Below are 12,500 nucleotides of genomic sequence, written 5' to 3' on the forward strand. Positions count from 1 at the left end.
TTATATATATATATATATATATATATATATATATATATATATATATATATATATATATACATATGTATATATGTATACACATATACATATATAATTTTTTCATGATTTTCCATTTCGAGGTTTATTAATGGGGCAAATATATTTCTATCCGATAACACGCAGCGAGCACTGTGGCACGAGCTGCAAGCATCGGGTGCTTTCAAAGACTTTCAGATGAGAAGCGGCGCTTGAAAGGCGATCGGAGGAAGGAGGAAGGAGAGAGAGCGAGTGTGGAAAGCGGCCCGACCGGGGAAATGTGAAAGGAAAAGAATGTTTGTTGCTCCAAGTCCAAATGACTAAAATTTCCTGGCCTTTATGAATCTTCAGGTGCATTAATGGCATTTTGGCGTCAGTGTTAATGGAGGCGGTCGGAGGGGTTTTGTACTGTTTCACGTCGCCTTTAATCAGGAGGGGAGGAGGGAGGGGACGGGGCGGGGGAAAGGAAGGAGAGGCGACAATGATCCGGAGGGAAGGAGGAAATGATAAGAAAGAGAGAGAGAGTGAAATGCGGAAAAAGAGTAAATGGAAAACAGGGTGTTTTGGGAAAGCGAAGGAGGGGAAATACGAATGAAATTGCAAAGGAATAACAAAAAATAAATAGATAAATAAAAATAGTTTAAATAAGATTAAAACAAAAGAGAGCTAAGAGCTACCATTAAGAGTAATCGGAAAAAGTATATTTAGGAAGACCAGGAACTAAGTGCACATGACCTGAGAAAGATATTACTTACCAAAAAAAAAGAAAGAAAAAAGTTTGTCAGAATGAAGATGGACAGTCTAAAGTTTATGAGGATCCTGGAGGTCATGGAAGAACCCAGAGGAATTACGATGCTGGGAGAGAACAGATCTCCGAAGGATTCTAGTCACGAGGGAAAGAGTGAATATAGGACGTCACACACACACACACACACACACACACACACACACACACACACACACACACACACACACACACACACACAACACACACACACACACACACGCACGCACGCACACACAGAAGATAAAGATGGAAGCCGAACGACGAGGAAAGGGTCCCAGCGAGGACGCGGAGAAGCGGAGGAAGGCAGAAGGAAGAAAACACGTCTCCTATTCCCCCGAGACGCCACCCCGCTCGGAAAACAGGTGAACGACTAATTTCCTTTGTTTATTATTTTCGAAAGCTCGGGATTCGAAGGGAATTATTGAGAAATTTAGGCGTGTTTGCTCCCAAATCTGCATCTTTTTATTGGCCAATTTGATTAAGCTAAAGTCTTTTTTTTTTCTTTCTTTCTTTCTTTAAGGATCATAAGAGGTTATTTTAAAGGGGAGGACGTTCAGCCGGCCCCCTCTCGCCGCACTGCTGATACACTTTAAAAGAGGATTTAATTTCCTTCATATGTTGAAGGGCAAATATCCCCAGTAATAATGCGTTGGTTGCAGAGGAGTGTTGAATATTTAAGGAGCGATTATTATTCTCTCTCTCTTTCTCGCTCTCCGCCATTCTCCCCTTTTTTTTCTTCCCTCCTCACTTCTTCTACTGTCTGCCTTTCTCTATCTATCTACTCTTTATCTTTTATCTTATCGCTTCTCTCTCTCTCTCTCTCTCTCTCTCTCTCTCTCTCTCTCTCTCTCTCTCTCTCTCTCTCTCTCTCTCCTCTCTCTCCTCTCACTCTCGCTCTCGCTCTCTTCCTCGTTTCGTTTGTTCTGTATAGTTTATTTTGTTGTGCAGTATGTGTATGCATGTGCGTGCGTGTGTGTTTGTTTCAACTTTGTGGTACATTTTTTTTCTGAATTCCGTGGATCCTCCTACTTCCTTTGTTATTCGTCGGAAATTTTTTTCGTAGTTTTGTAGCAGATTTTTGTTCCATAACACATCCCATTCTTTTAGACTTGTAACGTGAAGTTTTGTTCCGTAACTGACTTCGATTTTAGCGAAATTGTCCCACAAACTTGCATCACTGCAGCGACTTACTTATACATATATGAATATGTGTGTTGTATAATGATTTACACGAGCGGGCGCACGCACGCACATAAATAATGATGTATTTATTTATAACTACCGATCTGTTTATCCATCTGTACAAGTGTAATGTGTTTATGTATGTATGTATGTATGCATCTATGTTTATCTGCAATTCCTTTCAAGCTGTTCCTCTCCCTTTCCCTTTATTCCTTTGCATTTCCCTCTCCGCGCCGGCTTTTTCCTCTCGCTCCTGTGAGTTTTTTTTCCAAGTACTGGAGAATACACAGGTCGGCATCAGAGGCGAATAGGACAGTTCGTTTTACCTTATGTAAAGGATGAGGCGGCGAAGGGGCTTGGAGACACGATGGAGGAGGGGCAGGGGAAGGAGAGGGTAGAGGGTGCGAGGAGGAAAAATAAGGCGAGATAGCGCCAAAGAGGGATAAAAAGGGAAGATAGGCAGGGTGGAAGGTTTTGTGATGCAGGTGTGCCTGTAAAAAAAACGTACCATTTTCTTGTCTCTGTTATTATTGTTGTTATTTTTATTATTATTATTATTAACATTATTACTATACTTATTATTGTCAGTTATTGCCATTATCATTATTGCGTATTCCCACACACCGCGCTGAGGAAGCATTTCTTCCGTTGAGCCGAGTGACCGTTCACGGTTCAGCGCCACCAGCAGCGGGTTACTTGGAAAAAAGTAGATTGAGTTGATGCTCCCACTCGATGCAAGCAGTGATGCAAGCGAGGTCAGTAGTTCGTGGCGACAGTTGGAAGACACGGAGCAATCGTCAACGTTTGGGCTTCACACACAGGACGTTGAATCTTCCATTACATTTTGTGGTGCCGCTGCCTGATATGTTCACACTCAAGCCACCGCGCATATTGGAATTAGGCATATATCTAATGTCATGATGATACGAGGTCTGACATTCACTTTGCTAAGAACTGGTCTGGCATGACCGGTTTTCCAGGAATACATTTGAGATTCTGCGTACTTTTTTTCGCCTAGCGCTATCCCGTGTAATTTTATATGCATAGATCATGAGGTTGTATTGCATTTAATCATATTTCTTTTTAACAGAGTGTATGTTGTTGGCTTATCTGTATGTGATTATTTTAATATCTTGGGTTTTGAAGTAAATATTGGGAGAGATTCTTCATATGAATGAGTCGGGAGGAAAATTGTTCAGTTTGATATTCTAAGAGGAAAATTCTTCACCCTAATAAACATTCTTCTTATCTTTAGGTTATTTCCTACTCTCTCCTCTCTCTCTCTCTCTCTCTCTCCTCCATCTCTCTCTCTCTCTCTCTCTCTCTCTCTCTCTCTCTCTCTCTCTCTCTCTCTCTCTCTCTCTCTCTCTCTCTCTCTCTCTCTCTCTCTCCCCTCTCACGTCTCCTCTCCTCCCTCTCTCCTCTCTCCTCTCTTCCTCTCCCCTCTCTTCCTCTCCCCCTCCCCGTCCCTCTTGCATTTATCGGTACAGGATCGTTATTACGTCGATAAGTTTCGGGAGATCAGTCGAACGATGACTGGTATTTGTAATGATTCCAATTTCCGGAGTCGGATTTCGTCGGCCTTCTTTCCCGCGGCGCAGCAGGGGGGGGGGGTCTCTGGAGGATCGCGTTTCCAGATTACGTGTCTTAATGCGGATAATTGCAAAGGGATACGAGAGACCGCGACACGATAACTCGTATGTCAGGATGATATGCGTAGAACAGTATATCTATATAAGTATATTATGCATGGGTATACATACATACATGTGTGTGTGTGTGTGTGTGTGTGTGTGTGTGTGTGTGTGTGTGTGTGTGTGTGTGTGTGTGTGTGTGTGTGTGTACGTCACACACACACACACACACACACACACACACACACACACACACACACACACACACACACACACACACACACATAATATATATATATATATATATATATATATATATATATATATATATATATATATATATATATATATATATATAGTATTGTGTGTATATATACACGTATGTATAGGCTACATATATATTAGTTATTAAATGTAAAATGTTATTTTTATTCTAGAATTTATTTATTGTCGTATCGTTTTCTCATCTATTCCCATTTTACTTAGTTTACTCTCATATGTGACTAAGCAAAAAGAAAACAATTAATACATACCTTCACCAGTCTCATCATTCCGCGCGCATATCCCTTCCGACCACCTGAGCATGGTTACGAAAACTTAATGTGGGACCTAACCCAATCGCATCAAACCTTACCTAAGCCAGACCTACCTATTCTACCCTACCTTACCTTAAGCTAGTTTAATCTAACCTAACCTAACTTAACCGAACCCTTGACTCTCGTATCCTTCCCTTTCTCCTCGTCTTCTGCTCACCTGTCCCATTTCGCGACCCATTTCACGTCTCTTTCGCCCTTCCCGTAATCCTATTTTTTCTCCTTTCTTTTTCTTTCTGATGTTTTTGGTTTCTCCTCCATATATCCCTTCCCTTGTCCCTCCCTGCCCTCTCCACCAACCCGTCCACCACCCTACCTGCTACGTGCCCGGACATGCAAAGTTGGGCTTTAACAGAAGGGGAATTGAATGCGATTTTACCCGTATTCCTTTGGGAGCGAGAGAAAAGAATGGAACTTTGTTTTTTAGAGGGATTGAGAGGGGGATTACTTGTACATATTCACGTAGCATCACTGCAGAGGGGAGATAGGGAAGGGGGAAGGGGAGGGAGTGCGGGATTATGGCAAGAGCTTTGCTTTTACGCCGCGGTGCATGTGCGATATTGACACTTGCGATGGGTTGGATTATGGATTATATCCGTCTGCGAAAGGGTGGAAAGAGATTCGTGCCATCCCTCCCCCCTCCAGCGATTTCCCCTCTCCCTTGCCCCATGGCCTCCCTCCCGCTGCTACCCCCCCTCCCCACCCCTCCCCCCGTCAATGATACCTCGCACCCTTTGTCTTGTATTTAAAACATGGGTTCCTTTGTTGAACTTGGTGCTGCGTGTGAGGTCGCCGGCCAGTAGAATTCAAATCTGCATTTATATATTCCTTGGGCTGTAGAGCAGAAATAAATTGTCATTAAAAAAAAAGTTGACTTACCTTCTTTGAGTTTCTTTGGAGTAGCTAACTTAACTTGTTTACCTTCGCTGTAATGAGAAATCGTTGCGCTACCATTGAATTAATTACTGTTTGATTACTATCTAACTTTAGCTGTAATCATTCTAATGCAATGCAAATTTGTTTTTGAACATAATGCGGGGCTCTGTTGTATCGCTATCATCTACATGATTCATAGATTAATAAATGTTGGAGTATGAATTTGTTCACACTCATCCACCCGCGGAGCTTACGTACGCCCACGCACACAACGGCACATTGTTTCGTTAATGTTAATTTCAGTATCATCTGCGACCCGCATATACGCCCAGCCACCTTTGGGCCGCCGGGCTGTGCTTCAGAGGAGGTCATCGATCACAGCCCAAACACCTGCCGCTTGCTCTGCGTCTCTGCGAACTCGTCGGTCGCTTCCCGTTCTTTGCATCCATGTAAAGGACTCGTTTGTTGCCCGGATGAAGCTTCCTTGGGTTCTGACACTCTCATTATAGTTTTTCGTTGATACGCCGTTTATAATTATTAATATAAAATCATAATATATTATATATATATTATATATATATATAATAATATATATATTATATATAGTTTCATTGTATGATGTTTAGGTTTTTAAGTGATGAACAAAAACGGAAAGTTTGTTCATGCATGCAGTTCGAAGAAATCAAAAAGAAATCTTTTCTTCGGGAAATGGCGCCAAAGGGAAGAGTTCTCCGAGGAAAAGATGCTGCCAAAAGGACTTTTCCAGACAGTTGGCGCCAGCGGGACTACAGATGGCGCCATGGAATACAATATTCGAAAAAGCTTATCTCTTATACCTGTTGTTTCTTCTTGAATATATATGTGTGTATATATGCATATATATATTTATATATATATATATATATATATATATATATATATATATATATATATATATATATATATATATATATATACCTTTATATAGATAGATAGATATAGATATATTTCTATATTCTTCTTCGGTGCTGCGAGGTAAAGGAACTCTTTAAAGGAACTCTTCTTTAGCAGCAGATCACACCAATTTGCCGTCTTCCCTATTGATTTTTACCTCATTGTAGCAGCGCTTTGAAAATTATTGCTGAAAGATCAGTAGTTTCGTTTGTTGTGGCTACGCATATGTCATGTCGTAGAAGAAATAATAAACGAAGGTTTTGGGTAGTCGAAGGTTCTAGTATGCCATGGTTCATTTGCCAGACTCAATGCTCAAACTATAAGAAACAAATATACAGGCAGACCTATAGGGAGGAGCACGTCCATCGCCACGAAAGGCTGAACCGACCCGAGAGATTAACACATTAGTACAATACCCAGTGATGAGTGCAGGAGCTTCTTGCCCTTCTGCGGTAAGCCAACGCCGCCGCCAGGTGATCGGTAACGTTGATGACGTAAACGTGGCGGGAGGTGAATGTACCCGCATTACTCATCCGGAACTGGATGTGCTGCTCTCCACGCATATTTACTATATAAATAGATTATGTTTATGATATACATTCATACATACATACCTTTTATATATATATATATATATAATATATATATATATATATATATATATATATATATATATATATATATATATATATATATATCCTCAGACCTGAGGATGGAATCCAGGTGGATTTCGAAACTGTAGTCTCATTTTCAATAAATCTAGTTTTTGTATTGAGGGTTTTTCTTCCATAGTATCAGCACGGACGAGAGTTTTTTCCTTTCATATATATACATATATATATATATATATATATATATATATATATATATATATATATATATATATAAACATATGTATAAAACACACACACACACACACACACACACACACACACACACACACACACACACACACACACACACACACACACACACACACACACACACACACACACACACACACACAGATAATCGCATATGTCTGTAATCGTGTTTATGAGTGAGAGCGAGAGTATGAGGAGTATACGGGATCATAAGGTGCACGGATATTTAACCCCCCCCCCCCCTTCCGTCTGGCATTTACAGCCCCGTGTACACCTGCCACATAATTGGTGCGCGTACGACACCGGCGACTTAAAGATTCCGAATGAGATAAAATACTATTTTACTATTTTACCCAAGTTTGTTTCGTCTTCCTTTTAAACCAACCGCAAGTGACCAGTGTGCGCAGTACAAGTCTCCGTTTGTTCTGAATCTTCGACTAAGCCTCAAATCTGAAATAGCTTGTGACTGCAAGATTGCGCTCTAGTTAAATTCAAGGGCGTGCTTTGGCTGTCTGGCCGAGACACTTATCGACCCACGGGGGAGGGTCTCAGAAATGGGAAACAGGTTTGAAGCCCACAGTGACGGGGTTGGCCGATGTTTATGGCGGATGGAGCGGGAGTTGGCGTGTTCGGACGCGGACATGACTCAGACCATGTGTGTTTGTGCCTGCCTCGTGCTCCGCGAGAGGCCGTGTGCCCCTCGCTTCGCCCCAGCACCCACGCGCGTGGCTTTCACGCCCAGTGGTGAGAAAATATTAAATGAGCGGAGTTGAAAAGAAATAAGCGTGATGTAGTGCATTGCAATATTCCTCTCGCTTTGTTGCAGTGTATGAAAGTTCCGGCAGTAGATGAAGATTGAATCTGTCTTGATAAGGTCAGATTGTCAGAACATATTGCTCTTCCTCCATATGCCTCGTCAGCACATTGAACTTAGTGATGTTGGCTATGGGAAGGTAGACACGTTCCCAGTGAGTGTGTGCGACCGTCGCCAGCACCCGTAGCAGCGTCATCACGAACGAGAACAGTTGTGCTCTGACTGCCCGACAGTACCGAGAGAGCGAGAGGCCGCGTCAGCCACAGCTCACACCTGACTCGCACACGTGGCGAGGGCGCGTGTGTACGTGCTCTCCGCGCTGTTGGTGGCTGGAGGACTGGCGAGGGGCCGGGGTGAAGGAGGGCCACATAGGAAATCGAGAGTGTTGTGTGTTGCTTGGTGTTGTGGTCGGCAGTGTGAGTCATGAGTCCGTGGCGTCCGGTGCCTCTCGTAACCGGTCGACAGCGCGTTGTGCCCGAATCGAAGTGTGTAGCCTGGCGATCTCACCCTTGTTTGTAGGGAGATCACGGGATGCGCTCGTGTTTAAATCGTATTTTGATCTAGTGTTCAACGCAAGGAGCTCTGAAATTCAAGACCCTACAACCCGAAGCTACTATCTCCCAGTGGAAGATAAGGCGCGGGGATTCTCTGCGAAGTGAACGTATTGTACAGGAAATTGTTAACTGATGTTCTCAAAAACAAGAGTGAATAGTTTGGGAATAAAGTTGGCAGAGCAACGCAATGGTTAAATGAATTTTATGGTGTGCACACAGTTGCTCGAGAGAAAAAAAATGTGATAGACCTAGTGGAGGAAGGCCAACAGACGTAAACAATGCACACGAACGGCGCTCGAAGCTTTCAGACGCCTGACAGACTGAAGTGAAAAAGGGAGTGAATTCTGCAATATTGCTTTCATTGATGCTATGTCAGGATTTGCTTTTTTTTACTGACGTAGATTTTATTGTTTTTTAAGTAGCGAATGTCACGTCCACACTGAGTTTGGCATGGGAACGTTGGCTGTGAATCGCTGCCAAACCTGCGGACTACCTCATGCAAAGCAAATTGTTATTGATCAGTGTTATATCAGTCTTGGATTTTCACAGTGAGTGCGAGCGAAAAAAATAATTATTGATGCGTTTTTGCCCCTTGGTTCGTATGCATAACTCGCGTGGTAAAAAGGCAGTAACTCATTCCACCACAATATATATATATATATATATATATATATATATATATATATATATATATATATATATATATATATATATATATATATATATATTTTTTTTTCTTTCATTAGTGTGTTTAGTTGTTTGTGTTGGAATCGTCAATATTTAATGTTACTCGTTCATCGTTCGTTCTCAGAAATGCCATTGGTTTAGAGAAATTGATATGTTTAAAGTAGCATTTAGTGTTATGTCACTTTGATTACATTAGGATGGAGAACTGCCGAAATGAAATCAAACCTTTCCAAATATGTGTACAAGAAGTAAATTCTTCCGTGCTCTTAGTAAAGTTGCGTAAATATCGCATGTTATACGATGCATGGATGAAAATGGTATGTAAATACAACATAGGCCTAATGAAGATATTTGTTATTAAAAATATGTACTCATTAGTCGCTGCTATGATGCACGTGATGTTTACTTCCGGACTGAGCAAGACTAGGAAGTGGCTGGGGAAGCGAGGCGAGAGAAGGAAGGAAGCAAGCGGAAAATGGGAGGGGGGGAGGGAGGCTGTTGCCCACCTGCGGTTACTCTGTCCTTAAGTTTATGTTCCTCTGCGCCAAGGGAATCTGCGGTCGCTAGGAAGGCCAGCTTGTATTTGTACGGAAGACGTAACGTAGTTCGGCCTTTACGGGGGGAGAATGTTAGTGATGATGTTTGTTATACCAGTTAGAAAGATTGTAGCTGGAGAGACAAATTAGAGTCGCATAGCGTGTTTGAAGTGCGAGATTTGTCGGTGCGGTGTCATTAAGAAGGGTTGGGCAATCGTCGTAATTAGATTAAGTTAAATGGCAAGTCAGTTAAGTTATCTACTGGGGTGGGCAATATTTCGATGTAATGTATACATAACACCTGCATTTTTTATATATTTTCCGCGACTTGTGAATCTACTCGATTAGTTGCTGGTGACGCTTCCATTTATCTGTAATTGAACGTTTCATCTTTATTGCGATTGCATGACTAAATGCAATATGAAATAAGTACCGTAAAAACCCTCTTTAATCTCAAGGCAGCATCTCTGCCTGGCAACATTCTTCTCTGTTGGGAATGTCTGAAAAGGCTCCATTTTATGAGGGATTTTTGTGGTGAGAAACTATTTTTAGTTTGCTTTTGTGTATGCGTTTATTTAATGCATTTCGTCTGCAGTGACAAAGTTCAGAAGAAACGGAAACAAAGGTAAAGGAAAGTTCGCTCGCCTAGTGGACACAAAATAACTGAGGTGCGGTTATTTTTATTTATTCTTCTGTGCATTTGTTTATTGCTGTTGCCTGTGATTCATTTTTGTATGGAGTAGATCGAACGTCATTTACATATCGTTTGTTGCTGTTATTAGACCATTCTTTGTCATTAAGAATGTCATTGTTTGGATTAACACCGCTTTTAATTTCATGTTATCTGTAGCTATTATTAGTGAGTCATCGTCATTGTTATCATTATCATTTCCTGAGCGTCTGGGTTGTCTGCTGCGCGTCTCCCCTTGCAGCTTCTTCACTCAGCCCCGTGAATAATTTTGCACCGAGCCGCGCCAGTCGTGTTTATTGAATTATTGGACACTATGCAAATATTTTCTGACGTAAACATACTGTTGAGATTGCGTGGAATGTTGGTTCGCGAAGGCGGAGGCGTGTAGCGGCGCGCGCGTTTGTGTGTGTGTGTGGGGGGGGGGGGTAAAGGTGTGAACTATAGACGTTCAGCTGTCGTCTTTTTTTCGAAACTAACTGCATTCTTGAAATACTTTGCGCTTTCTGCTTTGGGGGGGATGGGGGGGGGCTCAAGATGAGACACGAAAAAACTAATTTCAAATGAAACTTGAACTTTAGACCTTTTCTTTATTAGTCCTCGAATTGCAAGGGGAACGAAGTAATATTGATATTATGTTACTGTCGATGATATGCATGTCGAGACGATTGCCCTTTCGCATAAACTTTCTTTCATTACAACAGAATGTATGCGTTTTGGTTTTTCGTAAGCCATTTCAAAGTATACCTCACATTGACCTTGTGATTTCAGTGATGCAGTGAACTGAAAACAGACGTGTTAAAAAAAAAAAAAAAAAAAAAAAATAGTGGACTTTTGTTTGTTTTCATGTGGGAGACCCTCCACCCTCTGCTGAAGACAGTGGGGTAGGCATTATTATAAAGAGACTCCCCGCATTACCTCTGGCGGGGAAACGTGTGCCAAGCTTGTCCTCGGCGGCTTGTGGGCGGCAGAAGAGCTGGTGGCGTGACGCCGCGGTGGCTGTCGGATCCTCAACATGGTGGTGGCGCCCGATGCTCGAGAGGAGGGCGAGGGCACGCAGGTAGAGTCCCGGCCTCATCCAACACAAAGATTATACGTGCATTTACGCAACGACAGCGATAGAGTGAAAAATATTCGTCTCAAAGGAGCTTTTGTCCCAGTGTTACGTGCGGAGTAGAGATAATGCGATTATGCTTATCCTCGGGAGCCGCGAGTCGATCACGGCTCCTCCTTTCTCGCACTTTGACTTATCATTTCTCTCTCTCTCTCTCTCTCTCTCTCTCTCTCTCTCTCTCTCTCTCTCTCTCTACTATATTTATATATATATATATATATATATATATATATATATATATATATATATATATATATATATATATATATATACACACACGTATGAATGAATGAATACATATATATGTTAGTGTAAAAATGTTATTCCCACTGGTAAGTGTATTGTTTAAGGTATCTTGTACATATTTAACCCGGAACTTTTTTTTCAGGCTATGACTTTCTCTTAGCTGAGTAGACTCCTAAATTTGACCCTGGATAAATCACCCAAATCCTCCTGCCCCGTGTCGTATAATCCATTATGTGTGATTCACAGGTCGAGGCACTGAAGAACCCATGTCTCTTGACCTCATCCCCCTCCCACGCCCACCGAGTGTCCTGGCATGTCATTCTTAGCCCCTTCTGTAGCGAAAGGCACCTTCTCGTTCACACTCACCCTCTTCCCACGCTGTAAGAGAAAAAGAAATGGAATTGAATTTTTATGAACTCTTTTCCCTCTCATTCCATGCCATTATCAAGAAATTAAAGAAACTTCAATTTCATTTTTAACCATCGTTATTACAGCAGCTGATACGAATGTTGTGCTTACTTTAATAGAGTTTGATTTGTATTGTTTCCTTTATACCGTGGCGTGTGTTTCACTTCCATGACTAGTTCTGTTCAGTTTTTGACACACATGACCCCCTTTCCCCTCTAAGGGCACCCCGGTCTGTCAAGCAAATTTTCTTTTCGGAGCACTTTGTTTTTTCTTTTTTAGAAAAAGAAGTAATTTCTGTTAAGCAGCACCAACATTTTTGATGTGGCGCACCATTTTGTATTTGTTAATTTTATTGGGCACATTTTTCTCTCTCCTATGTTGGGTACTTGTCACTTTACAGGGTTGGCGACGACCGAAAACCCGAACTGTCATGCCCCGGGCAGCCAATCATAAGGCGAATGGGGGCGGGGCCACAAGCAACGGCTCCACCCCCTCCACGCCCATTGGTCAAGGTCACCAAGTTTCAGCCAATCAGACACCTTCCACGCCGCCGGATATGGCGGCCTCAAA

General features: G+C 42.0%; 1 protein-coding gene across 9 annotated transcripts in view; it reads left to right on the forward strand.

Moving 5' to 3' along the window:
- The window catches only part of LOC119582521, a gene marked incomplete at its 5' end in the record, with an annotated part of 79,950 nt that overhangs the window by 33,658 nt on the left and 33,792 nt on the right, over positions 1 to 12,500 (forward strand). For 7 of the 9 annotated variants that reach the window (XM_037930817.1, XM_037930819.1, XM_037930823.1 and 4 more), the window contains 1 exon segment: positions 12,331 to 12,500. This exon segment is cut by the window's right edge and continues 19 nt beyond it. In XM_037930817.1, the coding sequence (XP_037786745.1) occupies positions 12,331 to 12,500 (170 nt within the window). 9 annotated transcript variants of the gene reach the window in all.

This window comes from Penaeus monodon, chromosome 16 (genome assembly GCF_015228065.2).
Source record: "Penaeus monodon isolate SGIC_2016 chromosome 16, NSTDA_Pmon_1, whole genome shotgun sequence".
Taxonomy (NCBI): domain Eukaryota; kingdom Metazoa; phylum Arthropoda; class Malacostraca; order Decapoda; family Penaeidae; genus Penaeus; species Penaeus monodon.